Raw genomic sequence first — 17,298 nt, 5'->3', positions numbered from 1 at the left:
AGCTGCGTAGTATAGTTTCAACCATACCTGTAAAATTAGCCTGGTTCGACGCTGGAGGCGCCATACTTAAAGCTGTGTTTGGAGTTCCTGATCATAAAGATGCCTCACATTGGAATAAAGAAATCAGGCAAATCAGTACATTTGCTCAACAGAACCATGAGACGTTGTTACGCCAGCAAGTGCGATTAATGCACATTGAAGACAATCTGTTATCAGCCACCAGCAAATACACAGTGTTGCGGCTACGATACTTCACCAGTATGAACCTTTTAAGAACTCAGTACAATGGGACTTTGCGTCTATACAAGTCGGATATCCAACCTTACACTAAATTCAAACCTTATCATATAACACACAGACCATCCAACTGCTACTTGTCAATTTACATGTCACCATACAACTAGGATTATGAGGAATTCTGAGTTCCGAACTTTTACCAACCAAACAATTTATTGAAGTACTGCAAAATGTTACCATCGATTTGTCACCATCAACGCATTCAGTGTTGCCCGTACAAGAAGCTATGTTACCCGACTATTACGCCAAGGCTAGAAACCAGTTATTAAAATGCGCCAACATTCTATAATTCCATATACTTATACCCCTTGCATGTTTATATTGTCAATTTGAGTGTTGCAAGATACATGTGTTCCCTGTTGCATGGTCAGCAACAAGACTGTATGTATGCTGGAATACAGTAGACATCCTCATCATTAGCCCGGATCACCAAAGGCATACCACGATGTCCCAGAATCAGATGAATGAATGCATACATGCTCATAATTTCATGTGCTGCAAAATCGCCCTTTGAAACCATTCTACGGGATGTGAGATTCGTCTTTTCCTGGGGAAACTCCAAACGCCACCCTGCTCACGAACGGTCATTCACTAACGGAACCCTGATTCAGGACCATTAGCACAAACCACCTATACGCCGTAAACCAACCTACAACATTAACACTTCATTGCTATGAACACAATTTCAAGTTGCAGACATATGAGATATAGGAAACAGTTCCTACTGTGACGTTATCACGCCACTTGTAACCTTTCAATGCCAGCAAGACTTACTCAGTCTTCACGCCCATCTACCTACTTTAACTCACTTGTGGTACCCCTGTCAACTGATTTGCCTGCTTTGTCCATTATATCAAATGATCACCTCTTAATGTCAATTGATGACCTCTTATAACATGAGAATGGACAAATTTCTTACGATCACCTGTTAGCACACTGAAGTGAATGGCAGACAGCCACTACACTACATACCACCATTATACCCAGTGCCACGGTAACCCCAGCCACTGCTATTCTTATTATTGTACTGATATGGATCTTTTATAAAAATGGATTTTGCAAATGGATACGACTGTCCCCTCCAATAGTCCCAGAACCTCAACCTCATGGAGAATATTGCCCACGATATGAGAGAAAAAAAACCTATCAAGGCATGTGCCCTCCTTTTGTTTTAGAGTTCAACAGATCTACCGGTGTGAAAACTTGTGCAGCATAGTGATGTGCTCCCCCAGTGTTAACCCCTTTTTTAAAATGTGTAAACCTCCCCTCATACTCCACTGCACTGAGTTCCAGTGAACAGACCAGGCCACCGCCACACCCCCTTCCAGCAGGCAGCCTGGACGCTGTCCACCAACACAACACACCGCTCGGACCTGTGTGGCAATATGTATACGCTTACCAAAAAAAACCTTGGCATGTATGCCTGATACAAATTATTACTTTCTCAGATGTTTTATTCACACTTGCTAACTCATGTAGTTTTGTTCTGATGTTTTATACTATTTATTCCTTGTTCTTGTATAAACATAATATTGTTGAAGTGTGTAAACCCCTTTGTGACCCCTAGGAGGTCTTTAAAGTCTCTACATCCACCCCTAGTTTAAGGCCCTTGCCATCTTCTGTGGGAACCTTTAACAGTCAAACCATATCTGCCTTGTTTTGCAAACTAAAATTGTCCACATTTAAGTAACAATTACACTGAGTGAATTCACATGCATTATCTGCTCCCACGGAAGAGGGAGGAGTGTAAGGTTGAGCCAGATAGTAGGGGATTCTATCATTAATTTATTTCTAAAGGTTAATTTCATTCTCTCGTTACGGTCCATCATTAGCTGGCAACTTTGACTGCCTGTAATTTTCTTGTCCCACGGTCTGGCAACAAAAGTCAGCACCAGGATGGGCAATCTCAATCACACCGCCTCCCTCGTGTGCTGATGAGGTAACGCCATCTAGGCGATGCTGACCAGGCCACACTTCTGAACTTTTCAGGCCACCCCTGCGGGTTTCTTGGCTTCTGATTAATCAGGGTGGAGGAAGCCGCGTGGCCATGCAGGATGCACCCCGTCGCTGGTCGGCAAGGCTCTCACTCTGCCGCGCGCCCTGGAGCTGTGAACATCACTTGGCTCTTCTGCTGCTGTGGCCACCAAACCATTCGGACTTGTCCGAATGGCAAGACGCCACTATTCATTAACTTCACCCACGTTTGATGCGAACTATGCATCGCCTACCACTACGCTCTGGCTCACTCTCACCTCCCTAGGCCTGACCTACGTGGTCCATTTGAATGCATTTTCTGCCAATTAATGGCCTCTTACCTAAAACTGCCCTAATAGTTTATTCCCGCCCACCGCCTTCTGCTCTGGTGATCCTGTACACTATACTGCTGAGCAAATACCTTTATTACTTTACACAATTTTTATAGTTAAGCCGTTCATACCATTTAATGAACCTAGCTCGTCATTCTGCTACCTTGCATTGTCACAGCTAGCACCGTGAGAGCAATCTGTGTAACACAACATAACATATGTGTACAGCCACTGATGACTTGTCTCCACATCAGCGTATAGAAGAAGTACATTGCCGTTTGGTATGCTGTTGTTTGTTTTCGTTTCCTTTGCTCTCTGGGTAGTGGTATAGTTGTTCGAAAGTTTCTGTCTCCAGTTGGAAAATGCCTCCTAAAGTGGAATAAATTTTTCAGGTGGTTTTTTAGTTAGTGATTCCAAGGTCTAGTAATGAAAACAGTGACTTATGTAATGCACTGTATGACCTAATAGAATAGATATACTTTGACATTTTGATGAAACTCACAAGAACATAATTTGAAACTTAATCAATAAATAAAATTTTGTGCTTTAGAGGAAAGACAATAAGGCATTTATTTACATACACCCAAGAACAACACTGCCAAAAGGGAAGCAAAGAGAGTAATGACCCAAGAGAAGTAGACCCAAAAATTATCTGTTTTCTGAAATATTGTAAGGGAGTGGGAGGTGCAGATGTGAAAAATTGTATAACGGCTACCTTTCCAGTGAGGTGGAGAACCATGAAGGGTGAAATTTTTTTCTCAACATATATTTCAGACATACGCATATTTGATGCTTGTATTGTCCACCACGATCTCAATGGTCAGAAAAAGAAAAAGTTCTCATACTTGTGTAAATACTGAAGAACAGTTATGTAATGTCTTCCAAACTATGAAACGAGAGGAAATCTTGCATTAGATTCTACTCTAGTGCATTTACAGGTAAAAGACTGGGATCAATTTTTGATGTACATGCAAGCAACTGAGAAGAGGTGGTACCGGTACTCATTAAAAAATGCACAGTGCCCTATAACGGACAAAATAAAAGTGCAACTGCACAGAAATACAAAAAGAATTATTTCCGTCCACGCTTACTAAAGTGTAGGCTGGATGTCAAAACATCATTCTGAACCTACACGAATGGTATGTGGAGAGAGACTCCAAAACACACATATGAAACTGTAATGCAAAATATTTCCATCTTTATGAGCAATAATTTTTTTACAAGTATACCTGCACATTTATGACTTTACCACCCATTCATATCTGACTGGTATCTTAACTGCTGCAAGTTTAAACCACACATGAATGTGTTAATAGAGTATGATGGAAAATTAGACCACTGACCTGTACAACAATGACAGATCAACAAAGATCCAGTGTCAAAATATGTCACAGATGCCGTCTCAAGAATATGAATGGAAGCATGATGTCTCAGGGCAGCATGCTACACACCTTCTAATGCAGAATGAGAACCCAGTAAGAAATAAAGAAATTGCAGAAATTTGTGACATATTTGTGGCAACTACATAATTAATAGTTTACTAAGAGTAATATATTGTTCAGTGAATGTTAGTTTTGAGACAGCAGTTACTTTTCAGTGAACAATAGGGATAAAAATATACGACTCAACAACATAGCCATCCTTTTCCATAAACACACACTGAATCAAAATATATCATTTTAGAGTCACACACACATCTTACTGGCAATTGAGCATTTTTCAGTTGTATAGCTCGAGGAGGAGTAAATGCTTTTGCAAATACATCCCATTTACTAGTGGTCATGTTCATTTCAGGTCTTTTGTCATACACTGCCAATCTTTCTAGAACTGAATTTGTGATTCTGTGAGGGTTCTCTCCTCATTGATGCAACCTTCTTACTCATTTTGGAGGGATCATGCCTTCTACCAGACTTTTCCTGTGAAATGACTGCTATTACATACATGGTAGCAGGTACAGGTAGGTCCACAAAATGTGTTTATTAACCCAATTAGAAATCTGTAACTTCCGATTGACAATAATTTCTTACAAGCAATAACAAGAACATACTCCCATAATGGTTGTGAATCAAATTTGGTTCTGTGTTATCTATAGGTCTCCATAGTTACCAATTCCAACAGTCACAGAACTTCACCATGGACAACTCCATAGCACACTGCACTACTCTGCACACTCTGAGCCACACCTGCCCTAACCTCACAAGCAGCTGTCTGGCGCCCACAGAATATCTCCAACATAAATAACCACACCAATCCAAACACAATCTAATTTCCTTTAATTAAAACTATCACTATTTAAACCTAGTCTTTTGCAATTCAGTTCTCAGCCTTCTACATATTTCAACAAGCAAACACATACGATCTTGCAACACAAATCAGAAGCAAGGATACACATCACTAATTCCTACCGACAACAATGTGCATTTGCAGCCTAACAATATCTCATCATCAGTTTAGATGTTTACGACATAAACAAGAAATTTACAATCTGGTAACTTTTCTGTGACCATCAACTGGAATTAAATAAACAGATTTTCTACTTCCTGAATCTTAGTCTTTATTCGGATTTATGTCATTCAATTTAGCCAAAAATAGTATACCGACTGTACATAATTATGAATTGACTTTGTCAAATGATTAAGCAAAGCCAACACACTGTTGGTCCATTGCTGAAAAGATTATTCATTCCAAATAATGAATATCTTGTTGATTTCTAACAGTCTTTTTGTTCAGATGGTAATTCTGCATCAATATATGTACATAAAAGTCCTCTTTAAATTATGTTAAAAATATCTACACAGTAATATTTATCTACTGAACACCCATGCATACACACATGATTATAATTGGAAATAGTTGGTTTTTATGTTTATTACTCACCATTGAAGAAGAATTTTAATCGATTTGCAAATACATTCTCCAGTGGTATATTTAATTCTAATGCAACGGGAGTGACCAGACCTCTCATTCCTCCAGAGACTAGGTAAACAGGTGTACTTCTCTGATGAAGAGCTTCAACTAACTCTCTGGAAAGAAGGAAAGTCAGACATAATATTATACAGGTACAGTTTCAGTATTCTCTTAACACTTAACTGTAAAAGAAATTCTTAAATACTGTAGCCCACAACATTAACCTTTGACCAAATGCAACTCATACCTATTTTTTAAGGCTCCGAAGTGGAGCTGTCCATAAGATTGATTAAAATACATTTGTCAATGATTGATTACAGAGTTCAAATTATCAGACACATTTCAAATAATTCCCACATTAATAATGACAGTAAACAGTTTGAATGTTTTGATACAGATTGATGGTTTTTTGAAAAGGTAGTAGATAACCTTCAGGCCGCACTAATAGGAGTTCCACGAATGAATAGAGGAAATTTGCATGTGAAAAATGTCCCTTTACCATTATTAGCAAGATTCTTTTTGTGAATGTGTTGTGCACGAGTTCTAGTGAGTTTTATTTTCTTATGAATAACTGAAGAATACAGAGTCTGAGAACAGTACAACATGAATGCAGTGTGTGCAATTTATAAGGCAAAAATTTGGAATATGACCTTGAAAAAGAACTATGGTACTGAATCTTCCAAATACGTACGAAATGCTCGTGCAACATTTTGCAGCGCAGAAGGTAGACAAGCTGATTTCATATGTAAACCAAAGGGTTGAGCTAAGTGAAGTGTGCATTAACAGACAATAAGCAATCAGTTTCTTGTAATACCCTATTCTGCCTACTAAATGAAATACTTAAAATGGGCAATAGCTGGTTCATACAGCGACATCACATATTCTAATACTTTAGAACAACAAACCATACTAAAAACACCACATTTTTAAGAGATCTTTGATGTGTTTTGGCACATAAATTACATATTTTCATCACACGCAAGAATAAATACGAAAACCAACAAATATGGTGTGCTAGGTTTACAGAAAAATAAACATTGGAGCTGTTCAGTTTGTTTTTATAAGCTAATCACAGCTCAAGACCTGTGACATCATGGAAACGACATTATTTGTCTTGTGAACTCATAAACATAGTGGGTTCAACAGAAAACAAAACAATTAAACTTTCCTCAAGTTTAGATTTGAAAACATGTATGCAGCAAAGAAAACATACACTGCATTAAAGATCCCTCTCCAAAACACATCTTTTAGTACAATTTTTGTTGGGATAAAGAATCGGAAAATGTGCTGTTGGCAGATAACTGTGCTACATATAGATCTTATTGTGCATTTAGCTTTTGTCATTGTTTAGTAGTTGATTATGAACTGGAAATAAGATACTATATGTAAACTTGTGGTCAGAGTGTGATATTGCTATACTGCTTAAACTCAATGACGGCAACAAAGACAAGAAGGAGACAGCTGTTTCAAGAAATGGTCTCCCCGATCATCAGATCTCACTCCATTGTGACTTTTTTGGGGGACATATGAAAGATCTGTTGTGTGTACCACCTCTACCATGTGATGTAGCAGAGCTCTGGGAGAGAATACGGGAAGTGACTGCCACAATCAACAATGCATGCTGGGATGGGTATGGCAAGAATTCGATTACTATATTGATGCCTGCCGGGTCACTCATGTTTCGCATATCGAATGTTTGTAAAACAGCTTTCAGAGTTTCTCTTCAAAATGCAATGTGTATGATATCTGTACAATAAATAATGGAAAGTGTTCCCAGACTTAATGTACACCCTGTACATGACATTGACACACTTGGAGCTGTCCTCTTATTAGAAAACAAAGTGCTCATAACAATTGGCATTCTGAAATACCTACAAATCACATAATGCACAGCCAAAATAAGAAGCTATGCTTAAAGTCTGCATCTAAATGAATACTACGCACTCCACTGTATGTACGAGGTGCATTCAAGTTCTAAGGCCTGTGATTTTTTTTTCTAATTAACTACTCACCCGAAATCGATGAAACTGGCATTACTTCTTGACGTAATCGCCCAGCAGAAGTACACATTTTTCACAACGCTGATGCTATGATTCCATGGCAGCGGCGAAGGCTTCTTTAGGAGTCTGTTTTGACCACTGGAAAATCGCTGAGGCAATAGTAGCACAGCTGGTGAATGTGCGGCCATGGAGAGTGTCTCATTGTTGGAAAGAGCCAAAAGTCACTAGGAGCCAGGTCATGTGAGTAGGGAGCATGAGGAATCACTTCAAAGTTGTTATCATGAAGAAACTGTTGCGTAACGTTAGCTCGATGTGCGGGTGCGTTGTCTTGGTGAAACAGCACACGCGCAACCCTTCCCGGACGTTTTTGTTGCAGTGCAGGAAGGAATTTGTTCTTCAAACATTTCCGTAGGATGCACCTGTTACCGTAGTGCCCTTTGGAACGCAATGGGTAAGGATTACGCCCTCGCTGTCCCAGAACATGGACACCACCATTTTTTCAGCGGTTGCCTGAAATTTCTTTGGTGGTGGTGAATCTGTGTGCTTCCATTGAGCTGAGTGGCGCTTCGTTTCTGGATTGAAAAATGGCATCCACGTCTCATCCATTGTCACAACCGACAAAAAGAAAGTCCCATTCATGCTGTTGTTGCGCGTCAACATTGCTTGGCAACATGCCACACGGTCAGCCATGTGGTCATCCGTCAGCATTCGTGGCACCCACCTGGATGACACTTATCGCATTTTCGGGTCGTCATGCAGGACTGTGTGCACAGAACCCACAGAAATGCCATCTCTGGAGGCGATCTGTTCAACAGTCATTCGGCGATCCCCCAAAACAATTTTCTCCACTTTCTCGATCATGTCGTCAGACCGGCTTGTGCGAGCCTGAGGTTGTTTTGGCTTGTTGTCACACGATGTTCTGCCTTCATTAAACCTGTCGCACCCACGAAGGCACTTTCGACACATCCGTAACTCCATCACCACATGTCTCCTTCAACTGTCGATGAATTTCAATTGGTTTCACACCACGCAAATTCAGAAAACGAATGATTGCATGCTGTTCAAGTAAGGAAAACATCGCCATCTGAAGTATGTAAAACAGTTCTCATTCTCACCACTGGCAGTAAAATTCCATATACCGTACGGTGCTGCCATCTCTGGGACGTATTGACAATGAAAGCGGCCTCATTTTAAAACAATGCGCATGTTGCTATCACTTTCCAGTCCACAGAAAAAAAAATCTGAGGCCTTAGAACTTGAATGCACCTCGTAATGTCTGACAAGGTACTTTTGTAGTTCTATCTGCCATTCCTCTTCTATCCCATTCACATGTAAACAGAGGGAAACGTGTCTTCTTATACATCCCACTCTCTTTATCTTACAGTCATGAACTTTACACGAAATATACAATGCATCATAACTGATCCACAGTCTATAGTGGTTCTCAACATTTTCCCACGAGAGTCCTGCAGAACATTGTCTTTCATCCAATGATTCAAATTCAAGTTCAAGTTCAAGTTTTGCATGAGCTAAACTACATTCAGGCCATTGGAAGAACATCCCAGATACTTCATGCACATGGAGCACTTTGATCTGATATGTGGTATTCGTAAAAGTTCCCATGGGGATAGAACCTATGTTGCCACCCCTACAACTCAAAATCAGACATGGTGGTATATTTTCTCAGTGGCTGCTTGTTGTATGCTCATAGTTAGTCACGGATCGTGAGTTTCCAATTCAGTAAAACACTGATAATTTCAAGTGTGTGTGAAATGGCCTAATCCTTAAACAATATGAAAGTCAGAAGGGCACTAGTTTAAAGAGCAAACCTCGTGAGCTTGTCTACAATGTATGATGATTTTTTGAAGAAGAAAGGGATAATGGCAGGCCTCTTTTATTGTGGTCAAAAGTCCTCTAATGAGTAGCTACAGCTCTGAAAATTAGAATGGCCTCTGAAGAAAATAATGAAGAAGTAGTGTGGCGGAGATCTACAAGAACCAACTGTTGCTCTTTTGACTCTCTGAAAAACCTGAGTGAGTGCTGCTGAAATGACAAAACTGGATAATTTTCAAGAGGATGCAATTTGGAAACGTATATATCAGCCGTTATATGCAGAAGGAATATCACACCTGAAGGAAATTGCTTATCTCACTAACAGACAGCGAGTTGTTTTTCAAAGGAAAAACCAGCGTCTGAAGGATATTAAAGAAGACAGGGTTCTGATGGAAAGCGTCGTCTAGCAGAAGAGTGCTGCTTGAATATAAAGATACCATTTGCCTGGAGATTTCATTTTACGAGGGAAGTAGCTAAGTGGAAACCTCACAAAATATTTGGTTGGATAAAGTGTGGGTAAATACTGGTCATCTGACACCAACTGTACAGACTGACGACACTGCATGAGGAACACTAAAAATTTCTGTTCGAAAAGGCAGTCTGCTCATTCTTCACATGCTGCAAAGATAGGTGGGCTTGTTCCAAATGCTTTGTTGTCCCATTTAAATAAAGGAATCTGGGGACTACCATGCAGAATGATCGCAACAAAATGAAAAGAATGATTCATACATTCTTTGCTTCCAAATACAGAAAAGAACTCCACTACAATATTTGATACTGCACCATACCCCTGCATTCACTTTTACAAAATCTCTACACGCAGCAGCAAGAAGTGTGACATAGTGGATTTGCAAGCAAAAAACAGCATAAATTCATTTGACAGGTAAATGAAAAAGGAAGAACTGTTTGAAATCATGAAACAGCATAAATCATGTAATATCGTTTAGGACACTGACAATGTCACAGAAGAAAATGGTCATAGAATGTTGCATCTTCCATCATATCACTGTCATTTCATTGTAATAGAACTTGTGTGCCCTCAGGTGAAATCATACATCACAGACAGAAATAAAAGCTTTAATCTAAAAGAAACTGAATTTTTAGTATATGCAGCATCAGGCAGCATTACTCCCACAAAACAGAAAAATATTGTTGCACGTACATGGCACATCTTGGAAAAGGCATGGCAACGAGGAGCACTGCAACAAAGAGTGAAAGAGTTAATAATAAGATCAGGGGATGATAGCAGCAGCAGCAAAGACTGACAGCGACAGGGATGTGGATAATGACGACACCCACTTAAGACTACGGAGTCTATTCACTTCCAAAAGTTAAGATGAGAGGTGCATTTATGCATTAAAATACTAAAACGTCTTAATATTTATCCTGACATATATTTCCAAACCTACTCCTTTGAATTATGAAGACAGTACTTTTTTGATTCACCAAGATTATTAGCATTTTTTTGTGCATCAGTTGTATGGCACAACAATGGTTCTACAGTTTTCTGGCATGATATTCGTAGTCAGGTGACCGACACAGCATACAAACAAACATCTGTGTAGTAGAATTAGTAACATAGCCACCGACTGCTACAAACATCTTCAATTGCCCCAACTTTGATCTATTATGATCCTACTTGATTAAGATCCCAAATGCTGGACCAGGTTTCCCCTATGCTTAGTAAGCAGTCTCATTAACAGATACAACACAAATTACCAAAAATTTAAGTCTTCCATCCTCTTCCCTTCTGCTGATTTCGAGCGTTAGACCTACTTCATATTGCTTCACAACATGTATATTGTATCAAGTACCTGTACGATTTGAAAGACTCTACAGTTTTATTACCAACGTTGTGACTTGCATACAACTGTGTTCTCTCTCTCTCTCTCTCTCTCTCTCTCTCTCTCTCCCTCCCTCCCCCCCCCCCCCCCCCCCCAATTTTTTGGCATTTTTACACATTTCCAGAGAACTAATGTTCAGTACGTCAAGAACATTAACAGAGCTCTGACACACAACCTCACGTGCAGTGCATGACAAAGATAACAACTGGATTGACTGCAACTTACTGCCACTTCCAATAACTCTTCTCTCTGTAACTCAAAACTGACAATAAGAAGTATCATATGTGAGTAGCATAGGAAAAGGAAGCCTTTTATAGAAAATTGCTCCCAATATATGTTGAAATAAAATATATACTCTTAAACCCTTTGTAACTTATATTACCAGAAATTTGATTCATTTGTCCTGATTACACTGATTGAGACAGAAATACTTCAAGAAATCGTAGGAGATAAGTACAATAATACTTACTTTATACCTGGTGTCAACTTATGAGGACGAGCACTTATAAAATCTCTTAACTGTGACATCTGAGGCTTTATAATGTCAAGTCTCCGCGCAAAAGCATCACGGAAATTCATACTTCCTTTCATTGCTTCCTCTGTCCTGTAATTCAAAAATAAATATAAAATTATATCACCTGTAACAAGTTGAACTTAGGATTATTTTGCACTTCTTGAAGAATCTCTCTAGAGGGGTTGTAAAACTATGTTCACTGTCTCCGTATACTGAACTAACTTCACCTGTTTCATACAGACAGTTTCATTGTAGTTTTAAGATCATCAGCATTTAAAAATTGTCAAGATACATGGCTGAGAGAGATCTCAAATGTGTGTAGCAAAAAAGAGTGATGCAAGTAATTCACAACACAAATATTAGTAAAGCCTTCATCAAAATCAATACACAACACACAAAATTCAAATCACAAATTTATAATAGTCCGATAAATTTCTTATTTGAATAATGTAGGGAGATTTTAGATATAGAGCTCAGATCAGTAAAAAGAAGTATTAATACCAGTCACTAATTAACTAATTGAATACGCTGGTGAGGCATCACATCTATGAAACATCAAATAACAGTTTGCTGCCAACAACAAAGACCTCTTCTATTGAATCCTTGGCACTACAGCAATACTTATTTCTTTCTTGTATGTGAGTTTCCCAAGACAAATGAGATGAGAACAGAGTAAACAAAGGAAAAAGTGATGCTTTTCCCTTTTAGTATACTGTTTTCTATACCAAAAATTACACCCTTATAGATAATGGCACAGTGATTTACTAGTGCATGACAGTCATTTTTCAGGGTTCTTTTCCTTGAGGAGTAGAACAAGGTGCACTCAGCCTCGTTAGGCCAACTGAAGAGCTACTGGAATGAGAAGCAGAGGGGGGAGAGGGAGCAAAATCCTCAATGGTCAAGCTTTACAGGGTGCCCAAGTCTCACAAGGATTTGGATCTCCATGGTGCTCAGTTGGCAAATATCTGACCCCTATTGTAAAATAAATCTTGTATCATATAATAAATAAAAGAACATTACCTCGGCAGCAGCACAGCCAATCAACATTCAAAGATAAGGCCTGTCTGATCCCATGAAAAGGTGATTTTACACAAAATATTTTGCACTCAAAGAGTAAATACCAAATAAAATAAATCTACTTGTACACACATCAAAAAAAGTTTTGCATCACCCCAGTTCCCAGAACTCCCGAGGATAGACATTAACTATGGATATCATTTCACAGACACAGTCCCTTTGACTGTTAAGAGATGTCACTAAACTTGCCCAAAGATGTAAACAACCATGCAAGAACAGCACCTATTAGATGGAGGGGGCCCAACAACTGATCAGTTCCAGTCATTCCAGCAGGAAGGAGGTACATGGCTCATGTTGTCTGTAGTTCAATCATGCCTAGACTGTTAATACTGCGGTTCGATGTGTCCACATTGTTACTTTGTGCCAGGAAGGACTCTCAACAAGAGAAATGTCTAAGTGTCTTGGAGTGAACCAAAGTGACGTTGTTCCGGCATGGAGGAGATACAAAGAGACAGAAACTGTTAGCGATATGCCTCACTCAGGCCACCCAAGGGCTGCTACTGCAGCAGATGAGCACCACCTATGGATTATGGCTCGGAGGAACCCTGACAACAACGCCATCATGTTGAATAATGCTTTTGGTGTAGCCACAGGACATCATGTTATGACTCAAACTGTGCACAATAGGCTGCATGATGTGCAACTTCACTCCCAACGTCCATGACGAGGTCCATCGTTGCAACCACGCCACTATGCAATGTAGTACAGATGGGCCCAACAACATGCTGAATGGACCGTTCAGGATAGGCATCATGTTCTCTTCACCAATGAGTGTCGCATATGCCTTCAACCAGACAATCATCTGAGACATGTTTGGAGGCAACTCGGACAGGCTGAACGCCTAAGACACATTGTCCAGCGAGTGCAGCAAGGTGGAGGTTCCCTGCTGTTTTGGGATGGCATTATGTGGGACCTACATACACCACTGGTGGTCATGTAAGATGCCATAATGGCCGTAAGATATGCGAATGCCATCCTCCGACCGCTAGTGCAACCATATCGGCAGCACATTGGCGAGGCATTCGTTTTCACGGACGACAATTAGTGCCCCCAAGGTGCACGTCTTGTGAATGACTTCCTGCAGCATAACTCGAATAGAGTACCAGCATGTCCTCCAGACATGAGCCCTAACAAAAATGTCTGGGATAGATTGAGGGGCTGTTTAGGATGATGTGACTCACCAACCACTCTGAAGGATCTATGTCAAATTGCCATTGAGGAGTGGGGCAATCTTCATCAACAGTGCCTTGATGAACTTCCAAAGTGGGTTACATAAGAAAGAGGGTCTGAGGGTCTACTAAAAGTGAACGGATTCAGTCAGACAAGGCAAATTATAAAAGAGCTGGGTATGGCCAATGCGTGAATGGCATAAAACCGTGGACTCCTTCCAAAAATGGCGGAAAGAAGTTCCACAAACTGCAGTAGACTCCTTGGTTGTGTGGAGTTTATTACTATGAACAGTAGTGCTCCAGATGGCATTCCACTGTTGGGCAAACAGAGATTTGACGTAGATCCACATATTCACAGCTGGGATTGTGAAAGGAAATGGGAGGAGGGGGGGGGGGTGGTGGTAAGTATTTGCCTTTCTTGCCATACAGTCAGCCAATGCACTCCCTGGGATTCCCACGACTTGGGACCCAGAGAAAGACAACTGAACAGGCGGCATGCTCAAGGGCAGAGAGAAGGTGGCGGCATGTTTCCTTCCATCCCTTTTACGTCATACCTGCACCTACCTGTGAACATTGTCTCAGCAGATCATCAGTAGGGAAGCCGAGTGAAACCTACTGTACCTCAACATGAACCAGGCTGAAAGTCACTAATCTACATTTCAGGAGAAAGTTTCCACACAAAATGAAAGGTTGGAAATTTTGTCCTTAATTAATGCATTCTGAAACTTAGGTGACTGCCAAGCCCGTGCTTGTCTTAATACAGTCACTCACGCTAGCAAGTTTATGGAGTTGCATTTCCCGAAAATGTAATAGCTACCAAAATACGGATTGTTTTGGTTTGAGAATGCTCACCAAATATTAAGTCTGTCAATACCTAATGCAGTCACAGGTTTTAGCCATCGACCTGCTCAATATGTCACGCGGAATTTATTTCTTTTCTCGTCACAAAATTCACTTAAATTCCGAAATTTCTACACACCCATTGGAATAATTATGCCGTCACTTTACAACACTTTTGATGTATGAAACACTGCTAGATCCGGCAACTTATCATTTCCATCCGAACTACTACTACACATGTCCGAACTGTTGGCTAGGCTCCGACTCCTCTCTAGAATACTCTAAGTCTTCTCTACCCGCAGAGAAAGGTGCGCGAAGAATATTGCTTTACCATTGGTCAGTTTACTCAACAGCCAATAGCAAAACAACATTCTCCCGTGTCAGTCCATGATTTTCATCAATAACCAATCGCAAAATAGTAAACCTAACGACTCCACTTTTTACCGACATAATTATCTAATATGCTGAACTTTTGTTTATGCATAAAGTTATTTACTATTGTTGTTTATACCTGAATTAACTTTCCCTTTACCATAAACTTACTTTACAAATCTATTCTACAAAAATCCCCTTTGCCCATATCCATATTTCTTCGAAATGTTCCCACACTAAATCCCACTACATAACTCAAACAATTTTCTTCATATTAACCTCAAACCACACTCAAGCATCACTCATACTGCTAAAACACATTTATATCATTTTACATACACAAAAAGACATAATACCACTTTATGAAAATACTAGAACAGTTTATGAAAAACATTCTATTACTTTAGTGTACTCTAGTGGGCACAATCAAAACTAAATCACAGTCCCCTATCCAATACTGTCCTCTAACGGCTGATACATAAACTACGTGCGCGTCCTGTCTCGCGTCACCATCTGTCACTATCCAGCTCTGAGACACCTCTCCCACTTAACCGCCTCTAAGGCAGGATCAGTATACGGTGCTACGCCTCAAAGGTCATGGATAGCAGAGACCAGGGGTGACGAGAGTAGCATCAATTGATAGCCCGCAGGCTGCTCGTGGAGTCTGAACAAATTAAAACATTATGGAGGGAGGCCTGAGGAACAAAAAGTAGGGCTGTGTGAATGGCTAGAAGCTCTGTTGTAAATATACTACATGATCCTGGCAAGAAATTGTGCTCAAAGCTGATAGGAGATGTGGAAGCGTATCCACCTTATCAGTAGTCTTAGAACTATCAGTGTAAAAGATGGTGGCACCCCGGAACTCTGCAAGGATGACACATAAAAGATGCCGGTAAACCATACGAGCAACAGAGACCTTAGGACCCTGGAAAAGATCGGTCCTAATCCGTGATCTAGGCACTATCCAAGGGGGGGGGGGGGGGAGGAGGGGGGGTATGGGAGGAAAGACACAGGGTGCAGTCCAGTGAGTGCAGATGGAGATCTTGGCAGAGGGTAGTGAGATGCACGCCAACCATCAATCCCACCCAAGGGCATCCCTCATTGGCAAAGAGCACAGGGTACACAGAATGGTCAGGGAATTGGCAAATGGTGACCGTGTAAGAAACAAGGAGATGGCTCCGTTGGATGTGTAGAGGGGAATGCCCGCATCTGTGAGGAGACTATCAACAGGGCTACTGCAAAAGGCACCAATAGCCAGATCAGGGTGTACTGTGGGTCAACGACAAAAATGCATAACCCACATTTTGGAGGGGGAAAACTGGAAGCCATGGGCAGTGTCCAACGCAGAAGCCTGTTGGATGGCGCCTTGGAGCTGGCACTCAGCAGATGCCGCTGAGTGGGAGCTGCACCAGAGGCAAAAATTATCAGTGTACAATGCTGAGGTAACCAGAGGCCCAGCAGAGGTCACAAGCCCATTTATGGCAATGAGGAAGAGTGTGACACTTAGCACAGAACCCTGTGGGATACCATTCTCCTTTATCTGAGGAGTGCTGAGTGAAGTGCCAACTCAAACCCGGAAGAGGCGGTAAGATAAAAACTCATGGATAAAAATCGGCAGGGGACCACGGAAGCCTCTGTCATGGAGGGTCACTAAAACGTGATGATGCCAAGCCATGTCATAGGCCTTATGTAGGTCAAAGAAAACTATGACAAGGTGCTGGCAGTGAGTAAAAACCTGTTGAATGGCTGATTCCAATTGAAGTAAATGGTCAGTTGGAGATTGCCCTGCCTGGAAGCCGCACAGATACGGTGACAAAATGCCCCAAGATTTCAGCACCCAACATAATCTGGAGTTGACCATCCTTTTGAGCAGTTTACAAAGCACAATCGTAAGGCTAATGGGGCAGTAGCTGTGTAGACACATTGGGTTTTTTGAGGGGTTAAGGATGGGGATAACTGTACTGTCTCGCCATTGTGACAGAAAAGCACCCATGAGCCAGATGTGATTGAAGACCCTGAGGAGCTGTTGCCTCTGGCAAACGTTCAAGTGTTGAATCATCTGATTGTGAATGGAATCTGGCCCTGTGGCTGTGTCTCATGAAGAGCTTTCATCAATTCCCATTCAGCAAAAGGTGCATT

The 17,298-nt window shown here is 40.8% G+C and overlaps 1 protein-coding gene across 3 annotated transcripts in view; it reads right to left on the bottom strand.

The window, feature by feature from the left end:
* The window catches only part of LOC126349907 (phosphoserine phosphatase), a 71,302-nt gene that overhangs the window by 42,057 nt on the left and 11,947 nt on the right, over window positions 1-17,298 (bottom strand). For all 3 annotated transcript variants that reach the window (XM_050002469.1, XM_050002470.1, XM_050002471.1), the window contains exons 3-4: window positions 11,657-11,791; window positions 5,481-5,626 (exon numbers count right to left, since the gene is read on the bottom strand). In XM_050002469.1, the coding sequence (XP_049858426.1) occupies window positions 5,481-5,626; window positions 11,657-11,791 (281 nt within the window). The remainder of the gene's footprint in view (window positions 1-5,480; window positions 5,627-11,656; window positions 11,792-17,298) is intronic.

Source organism: Schistocerca gregaria, chromosome 1, assembly GCF_023897955.1.
Source record: "Schistocerca gregaria isolate iqSchGreg1 chromosome 1, iqSchGreg1.2, whole genome shotgun sequence".
Classification (NCBI taxonomy): Eukaryota; Metazoa; Arthropoda; class Insecta; order Orthoptera; family Acrididae; genus Schistocerca; species Schistocerca gregaria.
Note: the sequence above shows the minus strand (reverse complement) of the source record. Positions and strands in the feature narration are given on the sequence as shown.